The 16,614-nt window shown below is 39.8% G+C and overlaps 1 protein-coding gene across 16 annotated transcripts in view; it reads right to left on the reverse strand.

Annotated features, from left to right (window-relative positions):
- MCTP1 (multiple C2 and transmembrane domain containing 1) overlaps positions 1 to 16,614 on the reverse strand; it is a 521,742-nt gene that overhangs the window by 2,826 nt on the left and 502,302 nt on the right. For 11 of the 16 annotated variants that reach the window (XM_047730107.1, XM_047730106.1, XM_047730102.1 and 8 more), the window contains 3 exons: positions 14,381 to 14,490; positions 10,365 to 10,474; positions 246 to 343 (listed from right to left, as the gene is read on the reverse strand). In XM_047730107.1, coding sequence (XP_047586063.1) covers positions 246 to 343; positions 10,365 to 10,474; positions 14,381 to 14,490 — 318 coding nt within the window. The remainder of the gene's footprint in view (positions 1 to 245; positions 344 to 10,364; positions 10,475 to 14,380; positions 14,491 to 16,614) is intronic. The other 5 variants (XM_047730110.1, XM_047730109.1, XR_007127466.1 and 2 more) reach the window with 4 other exon arrangements.

Here is a 16,614-nt window from a genome sequence, read left to right on the forward strand (position 1 = left end):
CTGGTAGGTTCTTGATGTAACCCTCTCTCATTCTCCATTCCCCATGCTTTATAAAAGTTCTTCTTGGGTAACACCCCAAGTGGGCTAAATTCCTGAAAGGCAAAATCTGCTACAGCTTTAAACTTTAAGTAGCTTAACTTTTTAACTTTAACTGGCTCTTCTAAAACCTTTGAAATTAAAAGGATAAAAAGTGAAAACCCAATTCCATCCTATGTTAAATAAGAGTAATAGTGAAACCTACATACCACTTGTACATCTGAAGGGACTCTGGAAAGGAAGTCAAGTAGTTCATTGTTATCAATTGCATATGGACTCCGAAGCTTTTTTGTAAATTTATTGATGCCTGAAAAAGTGATCAGTCAAACATTATTGAAACTCCAGAGTTAGGAATTACAAAAATCACATATATTTCCATATGTTGCAGTGATTGGAAGATCTAGATTAGGCTGCTCTTCAGTCTCCACTGAATGAACCAATACCCTCTGTTTCCTCCCTCTCCCCTTTCCTGTTTTTCTCTCTCTCCTTTCCTTTGTCCCCTTCCTCACTCCATCCCAACACAATGGCAGCTCTAGTTTTCTCTCTGTACTTCAGTGGCTTCTTCCCATAGGAAAGGCTTTTTATTTGAGAAACAAACCTGGCAAGGATGTACAAGGTTGGGTCTTGCTTTGCCACTCAGTATCATATTACTTAGAAGACTTGCTTTAGTATTTCATCTGTGATGAAACTTTTCAAGGCAAAAAGTCTGATTTACTGGTTTTCCCTTTTTCAAAAGAGAAACGGTTCTGTTTTTTTGGAGTGGGGGGAGGTGTTAATGTTATGCAAACCAAATGTTTAGAAGACAGCTGTCCTTGTGGGGTTTTTTTGTTTTTTTAATGACCTGAAGTGAGAAAGAGTTTACCACCAGCTTTAAAAAATAAATAAATAAATAAACAGCTTTAAAGATGGTGACGCAAGAGGATCCTGAACTCTCCTCCCACATATCTGATGCTCAGGGAAGTCTCACTCTGAAGCAGGTAGGAGAGGCTGGGACCTAAACTCAGCATCAACCTTACTCCCAGTGTGGCAACCAGGGTCAGGAGGGAACTCAAAAGCTGTAGCTTCTTGAGGAGTGAAGGGTTTGAGCTCCACATCAGGCAGCCCCAGCTTTTAACACGTACACCTATGAGGGGCTCTCCAAAATATCTACCTTTGAAAAGCAATGGGGCTCAGGTCCACGAGACCCGCAAGGCTATGGTGATCTGAGAAATGGTTCTTAAAGGACTTGCGTGCTTGGCGTCACCCCAGGACCCAACATACAAACAGTTAATTGAGGGTTACCTGGACTTCAGGAGAGACTCATTTGCTTGTCTTGGAACATTAGCCTGAGGGGTGGGCCTCTGGTTAGACACACATTCAAGAGACTGCTGGAGTGCTCTCTGGAGCCAGAGACTGGGGTGCCATCTCTGCACTTTCCCTCTGCCTTGCTCCAGCTGGTGGATGCTATCTCCACATGCCCCCTGTGCCACACTCCACAGATGATCAGCATCTCCCTGAGGGGAGACTTGACATGTGTATGGTGCCCCAGTTTTATGTCTGGTTTTACATCTAAGAGGTGGCTCAACAGGGCAAGGTAGGAAGATCTTGAGCTCACCTCCTCCCATGTATACACCAAACCTGCAGCTACATATGGAACAGTTCCCTCTGAGACAGACCTGAAAACTAGCTGAGTGACTTCACATCAGAGAAACAAGCAAAAGGCCAATGGAAGTGAGTAGGAGAGGCTGTGACAAAAGCTCATTATAAATCCTACCCCAGCAAGGCAACCCACGATTACAACGTAACTCACAAACATGGAGCTTCTTTCTGAAGAGCAGCAGGTTATACCCTCCATCAGGCACCCCAGCTTTTAAGTCCTGCACCTGAGAGGTGAGCTGGCTTTGAAAATCATGACATAAAGAGCTGTAGTGAACTGAAACATGGCTCAGAGGGCTCAAGTGAAGACTCACTTTCCCGAAGGTACAGCACAGAAGCAGCCATTAGAAAAGCACCCAGACTTTAGCAAATGAATCTCTTTCATAAACCCTTAAAGCTTCAGCTGGAGGGGCCGGGGCCTACTGGGATACTCTGCTCCCTCTATCTGCCTTGTAAAGCTGGTGGTGCCATTTTTACCCTCCAGCTGGCAGGCACCAGTTCACGCTGTCCCTCTGCCATGCTTCAGAGCACCAACATTTTCTGGAGGGGAGCTTTTACGCACATCTAGTGCTTTGGTTTTTGTGGCTGCCAGCAAAGGGACACCCCTTGATTGCTGGGCTCAGTAGGCCAGGGCTGCTTCCATTCCTGAGTTGCATGGGACTCTAACACTCAGACCATTCTTGGCAGACTGCCATCCCCAGGACACTGTACAGATAGCAGACTGTTAGACACCCCCACTCTTTCTGAGAAAGAAGCCGATTTGCTTATGGAGGAGCTTTGAGCTGCTGCTCAACCCTCTGGTCTGGCACATTTTAAGAGTTTATGGGCTTCTCAGGGAACGGAGTCCGCTAGATGCAGTCTTTGCACTCTCTGCCTCACTATAGCTTATAAATATCTCCCAGTACGGAGCTTCTGTCCTTGTTTGATACCCCTGACTCTTGTAGCTGCTGCTGGGGGACACCGGTTTATCACCTGGCTGTGGTGGCTAACGTGGTTATGCTCACAGGTCCCACAGGACTGTAACCAAAGCAAAAAGAGTTTTTAAATAGCCACAACCCTGAGGGCATAGCTAGAGGCAACAGACTCAGATGCTCAGCCTTTGTCACAAACCCCTAAGCTTACCATCCCAGTTCCTGCCTAAGGGGCAGGCTTCTAATTAAACACACATGTAAGGGCTGACTGTAGACTTCTCCAGAAACCTTGGTGAGCAGGCTCTCTATTCCTGCTGCTCTGGAACAGCAGTCTCTCTCAGAGGGGAGGTTTGACATATCCCTGGTGCCCTGGTTTTTACAGCTGCCACTGAGGGAGTAGCCCTCCGAGCTCTTGTATTTCTGGGTCCCACACGACTGATAACAGTTACAGAGAGAGTTTTTGGAAGGCTCCCACCCCCAGGGCACTGCACAGACATTAGGCTAAAACACATCCACAGTCTGTGAAAGAGACCTATTAGATTGTCCTGGAGCTTCAAGCCTGCATGGCAAGCTTCAAGTCTGGCACACATTTAGAGGCTTCGGAAAGTGCTCTGAGGAAACGTATGCTGCGGGATACCATCGCTACACCACACTGGCATCTCCTTGAAAAGAACTTAGATACTCATGAGGAGCCCCCCAAATATAACTATAGTAATTAGTTAAGGAATTCATAAGATTAAAATATGTTAAATGTAACCTCAAAAACAGAACATGCGGGTGAAGAGTTAAAACGTAGAGCTTTAGAACGCAGCCAGCCTTACATTGTTACCAACTTAAAATGGACTATTACAAGTTCTAATATGTAAGCCTCCTGGTAACTGCAAGGCGAAAACCTAATCTAGATACACAAAAGATAATAAAGCAGTCAAAGCATACCAGCAAGGAAAGTCATCAAATCACAAAAGAAGAAAGGAACACAGGAACTACAAAACAGGAAACATTAACAAAATGCCAATAGGTACCTACCTATGAGTAATTGGTTTAAATAAGATAAATTCTCCAAAGATATCAGATGGCTGAATGTATAAAAAAAAACAAGACCCATCCACCTGTCTATACTGCCTAGAAGAGATGCACGTCAGATGCAAAGATACACAGACTAAAAGTGAAGGAATGGAAAAACCTACTCCATGCATATGAAAACTAAAAGCAAGCTGGAGTAGGTAGCTATGCTTACATTGGACAAACAAAAACTGTAATAAGAGACTAAGGAAGGTATTACATAATGATAAAGGGGCCAACCCAGCAAAAGGATGTAATATTTTACAATATTTATACAGCCAACACAGGAACACCTGAACTTACAAAGCAAATATTAAAAGACATAAAGGGAGAAATAGCAATATAATACTAGAGTACTTTAAAACTTCACACCACCACCTAGATCGTCAAGGCAGAAAACCAATAAGGAAACATCAACCTTAAATGACATGTTAGACCATGTGGACCTAACAGACATTGATAGAACATTCTATCCAAAAGCAGGAGACTATACATTCTTTCCCAAGTTCACATAGAACATTCTCCAGGACAGGGGCATCTGGGTGGCTCAGTGGGTTAAGCCTCTGCCTTCGGCTCAGGTCATGATCTCAGGGTCCTGGGATCAAGCCCCGCATTGGGCTCTCTGCTCATCAGGGAGCCTGCTTCCCCCTCTATCTCTGCCTGCTGCTCTGCCCACTTGTGATCTCTCTCTGTCAAATAAATAAATAAAATCTTTAAAACAAAAACATTCTCTAGGACAGCTCATATGTTAAGCCACAAAATAGGTCTTAGTAAAGAAGACTGAAATCATATCATGCATCTTTTCAACACAATGGAAGGAATCTAGAAATCAATTACAAGAAGAAAACTGGAGAATTCACTAGTATGGGGAGACTGAATAACATGCTACTAAAACCAATGCATTAATGAAGAAATAAAAATACCTTGAGAAAAATGAAAACAGAAATACAACATACCAAAATGTATGGAGTACAACCAAAGCAGTTCTATAAGGTGACTTTATACCAATAAATGCCTACCTCGATAAAAAAAAAAAAAGTCAACCTAACTTTTTATTTCAAAGAACTAAAAAAGGAACAATAAACAAAACCCAAAGTTATAGAATGAACAGAATAATAAAGTTCAGAGCTGATTCTTAGGAAAAAAATGAGTAAATGGCAAACCTTTAGCTAGAGACTTGCCAAGAAAAAAAGATTCAAATAAAATCAGAACTGAAAGAGAGGATATGATAAACCTGAAACCACAGAAGTGTAAAGGATCCTAAGAGACTAATATGAACAATTACACGCCAATGAATGGAAACCTAAAAGAAATGGTTAAGTTACTAGATATATACAATCTTCTAAAACTGAATCATGAAGAAATAGAAAATTTCTATTCAGACTGATTACCAGGAAGGCAGCTGAATCAGTAATCAAAAACCTCCCAACAAACACGACCAGACAGCTTCAGTGGTGAATTCTACCAAACACTCAAAGAAGAGCAATTTTTCTTACTCTTCCAAAAACTAGAAGAGAAGGGAACATTTCCAAACTCATTTTATGAGGCCAGCTTTACTCTCTTTCCAAAACTAGACAAGGACACCACACACACACACACACAAATACAAGCCAATATCTCTGATGAACAGAAGTGAAAAAATCCTCAACAAAATATTAGTAAACTGCATTGAACAATTAAAAGTCTTGTTTACTTTTATTCCAGGGATGCAAGGATGGTACATCACCTGCAAATCAATCAGTGTGATAACACCATGTTACGAAAATGAAGGATAAAAATCAGATGATCATGTCAATGGATGCAGAAAAGCATTTGACAAAATTCAACATCCACTGATGACAAAAACTCTCCACCAAGTGGATACAGAGGGAACGTACCTCAATATAATAAAGGCCATACATGACAGCCCATAGCTAACATCATACTTGGTGGTAAAAAGCTGAAAGCTTTTAACATAAGTTAAGCAACAAGACAAGTATGTCCACTCTCACCATTTTTATTCAACAGAGTCCTGGAATTCCTAGCCTGAGCAATCAGGCAAGAAAAAGAAATAAAAACACACAAATTGGAAAGAAAAATGGAATATGTGCAAATGACATCATGTTATATATAGAAAATTCTAAAGATTATACACACATACACAAAGGAATGAGTGAATTCAATGAAGCTTCAGGATTTGAGGGAAGAGGTAATGGAGAAGATTGGAGGTGATATCACCTATGGTTGACCTGGTTGCTGAACTCTGGCAATTAGAGGCTTCTCACACTTTGGGTTTTGAAATATATATTCTGCCCACAGTTCCCACAGTGGGAACTGCTCCAAGGATGTAGCCTTGAAAGAGTAAGGTGTTATTAGGGCCAGCTGAACAGTTTATGGGACTGATCCCAGTTGATTATTCTATGTAAACTTTTAGATTTTGGTGGGCAGGGGTGGAGATTTACTTTCCTGTAGCCACCCAAAACAAGCCTCATAAGTAAGTTCCTTTGTATATTAAATCTGCCACCTACCAGACTGAAATGGTCTGCCTCTTTCTTCAGTCTATGCACTTTGTGTTTGATGGCCAATTTGTAAACCAAGGATACAAAATCAATAAAAATCTGGTTTTGTTTCTATATACTAATAATGAGCTATCAGAGAAATTAAGAACAGTACCATTCATAATCAAATAAAAAAGAATAAAATACCTATGAATAAATTTAAAGAAGGAAGTGAAAGACCTATACACTGAAAACTATAAGACATAAAGAAATTGAAGACAACACACATAAATGGAAAGATAGTCCATGTTCATGGATAGGAAGAATCATGTTAAAATGTTCATACTACCCAAAAGTAGTCTACAGATGCAATGCAATCCTTATCAAAATTTCAGTGGCATTTTTCACAGGAGTAGAACAAACCAACCTAAAATTTATATGGAACCACAAATGATCCCAAACAACCAAAGCAATCTTGAGAAAGAACCAGAAAGCCAGAGGCATTACATTCCCTGTTATCACAGTATGATACTGGCATTAAAAACAGACCCATGGATCAATGGAACAGAATAGAAAGGGTGGAAGTAGTAAACCCACACATATATGATCAATAAATTTATGACAAAATAAGACTATACAATGGAGGAAGGACAGTCTCATAAATGGTGTTGGAAAACTGAACAACCACATGCAAAAGAATGAAAGTGGACTACTACCTCATATCCAAATTAACTCAAAATGGATTAGAGATTTGAATGTGTAAGACCAGAAGCCATAAAACTCCCAAGTAGAAAATAAAGGCAGTAAGCTTCCTGACATTGGTCTTGGCAACATTTCGGATTTGACCCCAAAAAGAAAAACAAGAAAAGTAAAAATAAACAAGACTACATCCTACTAAAAACCTTCTGCACAGCAAAGGAAACCATCAATAAAATGAAGAGCAACTTGCTGAATGGGAGACGATATTTGCAAATCTTACCTCTGCTGTGGGCTAATATCCAAAATACATAAAGAACAATACAACTCACTAGCAAAAACAAAAACAATCCACTTAAACAGGCAGAGGATCTGAATAGACATTTTTCCAAATAAGACCTACAGATGGACACGCGGGATGTGAAAAGTTACTCAACATCACTAATTATCAGGGGACTGCAAATCAAGAACACCTTGAGATATCACCTCACACCTGTTAGAATGGCCGTTATCAAAAAGACAAGGAATACAAGTATTGGCAGACATGTAGAGAAATGGAAATGCTCTTTCACTATTGGTGAAAATGTAAACTGGTGCACTATGAAAAACAATGGACAGTCCTAAAAAAAAAAGAAAAATGGAACTGCCCTATGTTCTTGCAATTTTTTTTCTGGATATTTATCCAAAGAAAACAAAAACACAAACTCAGAAATACACTTTCCTGGCCCATGCCCACTGCAGCACTGTTTCTAATAGCCAAGACACAGAAACAACCTCAGTGTCCACTGACACATGAGTGGATAAAGGAGCTAGGGTGTATACATACACAGTGGGCTGGCAACCATGAAAAGCAAGGAAATCTTGCTATTTGCAACAGCATAGGTGGGCCTTGAGAGCACTACGCTAGCTGGAATGAGTCTAAGACAAACACCTGAAGACCTTACTTGTGTGTGGAATTTTAAAAAAAATAATAAGCCAATCTCATAGATCCAGATTGGTAGTTACCAGGGGCCGGAGGTGGGAGAATGGAGGGATGGGTGAAAATGGGTGAGCAGCTCCACATTTTAAGCTACAAAAGAAGTGATGGGATGTAATGTGCAGCATGATTATAGTTAATATTACATTACATTTCCTAAAGTTGCTAAGAGAGTAGATCTTAAAAGTTCTCACAATGGGGGCGGGGAGGGAGGGTAGGGGCATGAAATGTTTCCATTTCTACAGCTCTGGCATTGAGATTTTCAGGAAGCAATTTCCTTTTAAATTACACAAAATTTAAATGTAATGCTTGCAAAAGATGCTGTGATTGATTTACTTACATCACTTTTGGAATAGAACAGCCAAGAACCATTACAGATGAGCCATATCTACCCATACTAAATTATTCAACAGTTAATCCTTTGTAGTACCTGAAGAGTACATGTGGTTGAAGGATAACTGCAGATGAAATTAGAGCTATTATAGAAACAAAAAACTTAATGAGCTAGAAATGTCGAGACAATGTATAAAAAACCAGAAATACCTATTCTGCTTATTCTATTAGAGAGAATTTCAGTGGGATAAGTCTACTCTTCAAAATCTTTCTTGCACTTAATAAATGACCAACATATTCATATATACGAAATAAATTAACAGCTTTATAGGAAGTCAACAAACTTGTAAAAACTGGGCCATAACTTAGAACATCTTGGCTCTTCTTCAGGAAGTTCAGCAGAATAAACTTTCTTTTGCATTCTTGATTTTGGTCTGTCTCCCCATGTGAGACCCATGTCTTAAATTTCCAGTTAACATTTCAGCAATCACCTAACACTACAGAAATACTGTTCTTGTTTTATTTCATTTGATGAAACAAGAGGCCCAAACACATTCTCTAAGAATTACGTGTAAGACCGAGCCAGTGAGGCCACCCCAGGTTACGGAGCCAGATGTCTGCCATGGGTTCCAGTTTCTGAGAGCGCTGGGAAGCCAAATGGAGAGTCATCACCTATCACAACCGAGATGGCAGATATGACCCTAAGAAGGTTAGAGATAATAAACTGCCACACCTCATGCCCTACCCTAATTCCTTCAAGAAAACAGCATCTGTTTTATATATCAAAGGAAGGAATGAAAGATGAGGGCTTGAACAGACAGAGGAAGAAAGGCCCCTCTCCCTGTGTAGTACAAGTACTATCTTACTTGAAATTGTTTAAATTATAACAAGGGGAAAAAACCATCATTCCCCCATCCTCTCCTCCCTACCCAAGCTGTAAAGGTAAGCAGAGTGAAGGTAAAGGGTAAGAGGGCTTACTGAGGATCTGGCAGGACAGACCAAAAAGAATAGGGAGAAAGGAATCTTAAGACCAGAGGGTGTGGGGATCTCAGACCTCTTTGTCTCTTTTCTTTCTAAGTCTTAAAAAGAAAACCACAAAACATTCCTTTTGATCTTTTTGCATTTAATGTAAACATGTGTTTTCTGGAATCCATACCCATTTTGGTCCTTTGCATTTTGTATATGTTTAGCAATCTTAAGTGTGTGCAGGCCAGAGGCAAGTAGAGAATCCTATGTCTCCCCAGTCTTGTTTAATTATATCATTAATGTAGTTTTATATGTGAGTGCACTGTAGAGACTGACCGTTTTTCTCAGGGCATGGATTCTCTCAGATAAGGAGTAGAAACCCTAAAACAATGAAGAATCCTGAAACTATCATTGAAGTGCCATTTAGGGCCGTAGGAACGGTTGGCATGCAGCTTAAGGGCATTAAAAAACGAGGACCAGGGGCGCCTGGGTGGCTCAGTGGGTTAGGCCGCTGCCTTCGGCTCAGGTCATGATCTCAGGGTCCTGGGATCGAGTCCCACATCGGGCTCTCTGCTCAGCAAGAAGCCTGCTTCCCTCTCTCTCTCTCTCTCTCTGCCTGCCTCTCCGTCTACTTGTGATCTCTCTCTGTCAAATAAATAAATAAAATCTTAAAAAAAAAAAAAAAAAAAAAAAAAAAAAAAAAAAAACGAGGACTGGAAAATAGCACCTTTAACATGGGTTCTTGCAGAAGCACTTTTATTTAATACACATAAAGCAGGTTTCTTATTCCTAAGCAGCCTGTCAGGGCCAGGGACCCTTTTCCTGCATCCTAAAGGTGACCTCTTAAAGAGGCGGCCGTATATAGTCCCGTGTTTACAGACGCTTCCACAAGATAAAGTACCACAGCACAAAAGCATATTGTCCTAAATGCAGCATATGGATCGAAATGCCTGTTTTCGTATAAGTGGTGAAAATAAATCAGAATGATATCTAGGCAAAGCTACACTTTGATATATGAAGAATCTGCACAACTACATGTTTACAGGATGATGGAGCCTATGGTGCCAGATAAGAGAAATGCATTTTGTAGGTAGACCTAAATCTTTATCCTGTTGTGATTTTTAACTGACCTGTCTCTTTTCATCATGGAGTAGCTTCATGATCATAAATACAGGGAACTACCGACAGTATAACTCATCCCTTAAAAATAGTTTGTTCCTGGAATATCTAAGACAGTTTAAAAAAGAAAAAAAAAAAAAAGGCTTTACTTACCCCAGACAAGGACAATGTATCTCAGTGGAATGAAGTACAGGATGACTGTGAACACACAGAAGGCTACAATGGCCAGCCAGCTTAAGAATGGGACAGTCCAGTTGAAAGTACTGAATGAGAAATTAACACATCAGCAATCGGAGCACTTCATACTCTTTTCAAACAAAGGTTAAAATAAATGTGGTTCTGACTCAGACTCTGGACGAGGGATCAAGTAAGACTGCATTTCTCTCTCGAACAGAAGGCGATTGTAGTGAGCCTATCAGAGGACACAGGTGAGTCACAATGTGCTGAGTTTCACGAAAGCAGGGCCCACGAAAGCAAGTCTTGCCTCCAACCCTTCCAGATGGTCCCAGGTGACTTCAGCGTCTGAAGTTGCACTAGTTGGGGGACTCTTTATGTGGTTATAAAAAAAAATTTTTTTTAATGTGTTTTTCTACTTCTAGAACAAGTAGCCAATCTTGTCTTTTCCCACTTTTCATAGAGGAGAATGCCCCTGGGCCTGACATTGTTTTCTTCTGTCAACTCACACTGGATTCCAGACACTAGAAATGAAATGTCAGCAACTATCTGTAGACCTGACTCTTGCACTGTTGTGTAAATCCTCCCTGGTTTAGAATTCCTTTGAGGAATACTCCCTTTTTGCTTCAGTTACATTTCAAATGGATCTAGAGGTCGGGAAGAGGGAACAGAGTTGTCAGTCTTGTAAAAATTCACTTGCCATCATTACCCTTCCCAGAAATAAGGAGATAATTAAGAAATAAAGTCAGTATTGACTACTGTTCTCCCTGTGTTATTTCTGGCGAAGGAGAGCACATGGTGGATATGTTGGAAAGACTGTGAAAAATGGAGTGTAAGCTGGCCAAGTGGGTTAGAGCAGGACCTGGCTCATGGGGCTGCAGCATTCCCATACTGCACATGATGGATAATGCAGGGGGTCGGGGAAGGTGGCAAGACTGCCTATCGACAGGGAGAGAACATCAGAACAAAGAACAAAAACAGGATCAGTGAACAGAAGTGGGGGAAGTTACCAAAAAAGACTACTAAAGATGGGAAGGAACATAGTGGGACAAAAAGAAAAATGAAAGAGAAGGTTAAAAAAAAAAAAAGGATGTAGAAAATCAGGGAAATGGAACATGGAAAGATTGTAATCATTTAGGGGGTTTCGTGTAGAAATTCTGTAGTGAATCTCATAGTTTATACGAGGGGATGTCAAAATAATAAAACAGAAGCATTGCATGGAGTCGTCAGTGTTGGGTATATAACTGTTACCATTTAACGGGCATCCTCTTGCCTCAACAACCAGCCTCTGAGCAAGACCTAACATACACCGCTGAGGGACACTTGAGCACAATTTAATGAAAAGAGTGAAAAAAGTATCCAATCTCCATTCAAAGCCTAGATTCTGCCATATGACTTCAGAGGAATCAATCTTGCTATATACCTCACCTTCCCTGTTTAAAAATGAGGACAACTTTTATTGTTTCGAGGCGGACTGGTAGAGATGGTAACATGTGAATCAAAGCGAAATTTTTAGAGCTAAGTCAACTGGGAGTCTATTGCCGTGACAGGGGCCCCAGAAACCTCAAGAAATTGTGAAATTATATGTGAGATGGATAAATGTGAATATTTTTAATTTTCTCTCATTTCCTGGTCATGTATGTTATGTGCACCTGGGGTGGGGTTTGTCCTGGGCCATTTTTGATCCAGTAAAGGATGATTAAGAGATTTTCTTCCTATATTTTGCTTCAGCTTAATACCTAGGAGTGAATCCTTAGCTTTGTGGGCATATAGCTTGCCTTTTGTGTCTGCTTAAGGTCCAGTGTTCTCTAAAACTATTTTTCCTAATAAAAGACCCCAAATTAGATCAGTCTCATTGTCTTGTTTTCGGTAACTCTTGGGGGCTAGCTTTTCTCTTTGTCTTTTTCCTCCCATGGCCAGAGTGAGTGCCCTGTTTAACTGACACCTGAGAAAGGATCATGCCTTCCTTCCTTCACTGACACTTGTGGAGAAACAGAAGGCTGTGGGTCTGCTTGCTTTCCTGGGGCTCAGCTCAGAGCCATCCATCAGCACTCCTCACTGTGCAAGGGCACTGGCTCCTCAGTCAGAAAACCCTTTTATTGGCAAGGAATCCTTACCAGTGTAGCTAATGTCAAAAAGAAGACTGCCCTTTTCTATTTCCACAGTGCATCATGAAAACTAAATCTAGACTATGATCTTCCCCCAAAAAAGATGCAATTCAAGAAAGTTCTGGAATGATTATTTAGTAACAAGATGTGATTATAGAGGCTTTTCACTTTGTAGTTAATGATTGCTTCTGAATTTGCTTTCTGGATAGATGCATTTTAATCTCATGCAACCCCAGGAGACTTTCTCTATTTTAATATTTTAAAAATTGTGCATAAAAGATGGGTCCTGTAAGACTTAGTGGACACTTTTCATGTTTCTATACCTCACCCTATACCTATACCTGTGGAAGGTTTTATAAAACTCAGTTTTTCCCAAGGCTGCTCCACAGCCAGGATCTAGCCATATCCTTCAGCTGGCTATGATGGATTCCGACCAAGCACCTGAAGTCCCCTACCACTCAGAAAGAAGCTTATGAAGAAGCTTCTTCTTCTCAGGCATAAATTTGCCTGACCTCAGTGCTGACCCAGCATCTTATGATATAAATGAGATACTTCCATCAGGTATCAACACACAGTGTACCTCAGAGAAAGGACAACACTCAAAAGGGAAATGACCTATTTAGGACTTCACACAATGCTCCAGTAGATAGGATGTACAGAACAAAGGAAAGTTCTTAGAAATGGAAATAACATGAAGAGGAAGAAGAAAAAAGATGTAGGAATCAGTCTTCAGAAGTCTGAGACTGAGGGCTGCTGTACATTTGGAGTGAGAGGGAGGCTGTTCTAATATGATATTTAAAAAATGGAAACTCAGCACCTATGCGTATGTGGAAATATATTAAAAATTATACAAGGTAAAATGCATTATTCCCTGAAACATGAAAAGCATTAAGTAAGTGTCTCACACCTTTAGTTTAAATAATTTACTCCTTTTAAATGTGTATGCCCAAAGATTCAAATCTGTGGAACACTTTTGGTGAAGAATAATATAAATAATAAACAATGAATTGATACATTAAACAAGGAATATGTAGGCTTATCCATATATATCGCACCTGTCTTGAATTGACTACTTAGCAATCATTATGTAGCCCATTTTCACATACTTTAGTAGTACGGGGCCTCAATATATTTTTAACGGATCATCAATACTTGTAAATCCACTGTATTGAATTTACAGTTTTTTGAAGTTCATTAGTAAAGTTATTTCAGGTAAAATACAAGTAATGCAAAATTAAGACTATAATTATACTCATGAAAAATATTCTTAAGAATATTCTTGTATTCTTAATTTTACATTAGCTTTCAGCGAAGCTATATTTTAAATTAGGAAATGGGATTCCTTTTTTTCAATTATTAAAAGTGCGTTACTTTAGTTCATCTGTAACTATGATTTTCAACTATTTAAATACATAAATTTGAAAAGTTTTACAGGATGCTACATAAAATAGGATTTTTAGAAAAAATTTAAGAATTCCTCAATGACTGTATTAGACAACCGGTAATAAAATGAAGATATGTCTTGATTACCTGAAATTCTCATCTAGCTTGGTTTATTTTTTTCATATCACGATTTCATATTCCGTTTAAGAACAAAGTCTTTCACTTGGAAATGTGCTAAAATTTAGGACGGTGTTATTTCTTCAAAGCTACAAGTAGGACTTCTTTCCAACCAATATGTTCTAAATTTCAGGAAGCAAATTGACAGAACTTTTCATAAAACCAAAGACTGACAGAAACAAAGTAAATAATGAAGAAACTGAGCAATAGATCACCCAGAAGGAGTCTCCCCTGCCAAAAACAATATGGCATTTCACCCTCTGAAAAACAAGTGGACACTCTGTCCCACAGAAGGCCAGGGCTCACATGTCAGCATCACTCACTCACTTCTTTATCCTTTCGCCAAAGGAAGCCACTTCATCTAGGATGTTCTGGACACTGATACAAACCTCCTGGATGGCATAGATTTTATTTATAAATCCCTTTTTTTCACTGTCCTAAAATACAATTAAGAAAAAAGAGAGAGATTCTGTGTGAGTAAAGGTATTCTTCAGTGCTGGAATTCTTGAATTGTCCCTCTCACGTTTTTAAACCTAAATAAAGTTCATCTCTGTGTGTATGTGTGTATGTGTATATGTGTGTATACACACACACACACTCGGAACCCATGAAAATTTCAGGATATAAAGGGAGATGGAGGAGAAAGGGCACACAGCATCATGGACCTCTGCCAATATAAAGGCGGTTGCAAAGTACCAGACTCAGATTCTGATGATATTGCCCTGATGAACAGTGACATTTTAGCCAGAGTTGGGGGGTGGGGAAGCAAAGGCATAGAAGAGAGGGCAGGTCTTGGAATGACCAAATCTGGAATACCTGTGAGCAATGAAAGCTGAAAATGAAGGAAAAAAAAGAAAAGACCAGGCCAACTGAAATCCGTTAAATAGACACTTCCTAAATTGTAGTTTAGGAAGATCAAATACAGGGTAAGCCTGGCCCACCTCTTCAGTGTAACAGTCACATAGTTGATAGAATAGCATAGGCTATTTTAGGATTCTAACTAACCATTTTTCTCCCTTGGTCCTTAGCTCTTCATTTTAAAACTTGTCCTGGATTTAAGCAAAGCTGGTGTGCTCCAGGGAATGGGTGGGTGGGATTGAGTATAAAGCACCCAGAGAATGGTGTGAGCCTGGGGGAAATGTGCACATTCTGTAATTTTAGACCCAGAGGAAGAAATAGTGGTGGCCTTTCACGATTGAAATTTCTGCTTAGTAGCCTGGCATCACAGGCACTTGCCTAGGCTGTTTGGTGGAGACCATCCAACCCTGATTCCATGACTCCATTCCTCCATGCCAGCTTGAATCTCTATGGAAATGTAGATCCAATTTCATTACTTTAACTTCTTTTGAACACTTCCACACTGTGCCAGAACACTTGAGACCTCATGTGGCAGTCAGTGCTTGCTGAAAGCAGCCAGAAAGCTAGAATAATAATGTCGTCATGTTGCACATTTACATACTGACTTTCACTTCAGCAAAGTCTAAAGCACTTTGCACTGTGGGCACGGCTGGGCGTGGCATCCTGCCACCTTGGAAACCAAGGGCAAGTGAGTGACAGGTGGATGTGCAGCCTGCAAGAGCAGGTTACAGTGGGGCTGAAGACATGGAGGCCAGTTCTAAACATGACCTTTAGGTAGAAGTTACTTAGAGCCTTCATTTTAAATATAATTCTCATGGGAGACTACTGTCAACATTATTCATCTTGCTTATAAAAGTCGGACTGTCAGACAATGAGGTACAGGAGATGCGAAGGCTCAGAGTATACAGAACAATTATGTACTCTCAGGGTCCCTGCTGTCTCCAGAAGTCACCCTTCACTTGTCATTACAGACATGAATGCATCAAATTCTTGTCTTTTTTCCCTCCCCAGCAATAAAACAAAGTGCATTAATTTCACCTATGCAGTTGTACACTTAGAAAAAAAAAAAAAAAAAAGGATATCCAGTGCCTCCTCCTGTTCTTTCCTAATTATAAAGCTGGTCTGTTCTAATCCTCTTCATGGCCTTCAGTGTCCTCTCTCCCAAGCACGGGCTAAATTCATTTATGTCTATGAAGTAAAGTGCTCTTAACAGATATTTTTCTGCATACAGAATAAATCAAGCTGGACTTGAAGGGGGCTGGTTATGCAATCAACATTCATTGAGAATACTATCTTACCAGTTTGAAATGATCATGTGAAAAAATATTTTTCACAATAGCAATAAAATCTAGACTCACTTAAGCACAGCCTTAATAAGAAATGTACAGAATCTACATTAAGGAAATAGAGATATGGTGTCTCTGCACTGGAACGCTGATTATTAAAAGAATGTATTCTTTTTTTCTGTTGAACGTACAGGTTTAGTGCATCTTCAAGCAAATCCTAATGTGTTTGGAGTGCAGTGAAATGGGGAGAATTTGATAAATTTGTTTGGAAAAATAAATTGAGAGCTATAGCCAAGAAATTTTTGCAAAATAGAAATAATGAGAAAGCATTTATTGTAGCAGATATTTAAGTAATTAAAATATGAAAGATGAACATTTAAAGAGAGCTTGTTTTATGATCAAGCACCATCATAAATC

Source organism: Lutra lutra, chromosome 5 (assembly GCF_902655055.1).
Source record: "Lutra lutra chromosome 5, mLutLut1.2, whole genome shotgun sequence".
NCBI classification, from domain to species: domain Eukaryota; kingdom Metazoa; phylum Chordata; class Mammalia; order Carnivora; family Mustelidae; genus Lutra; species Lutra lutra.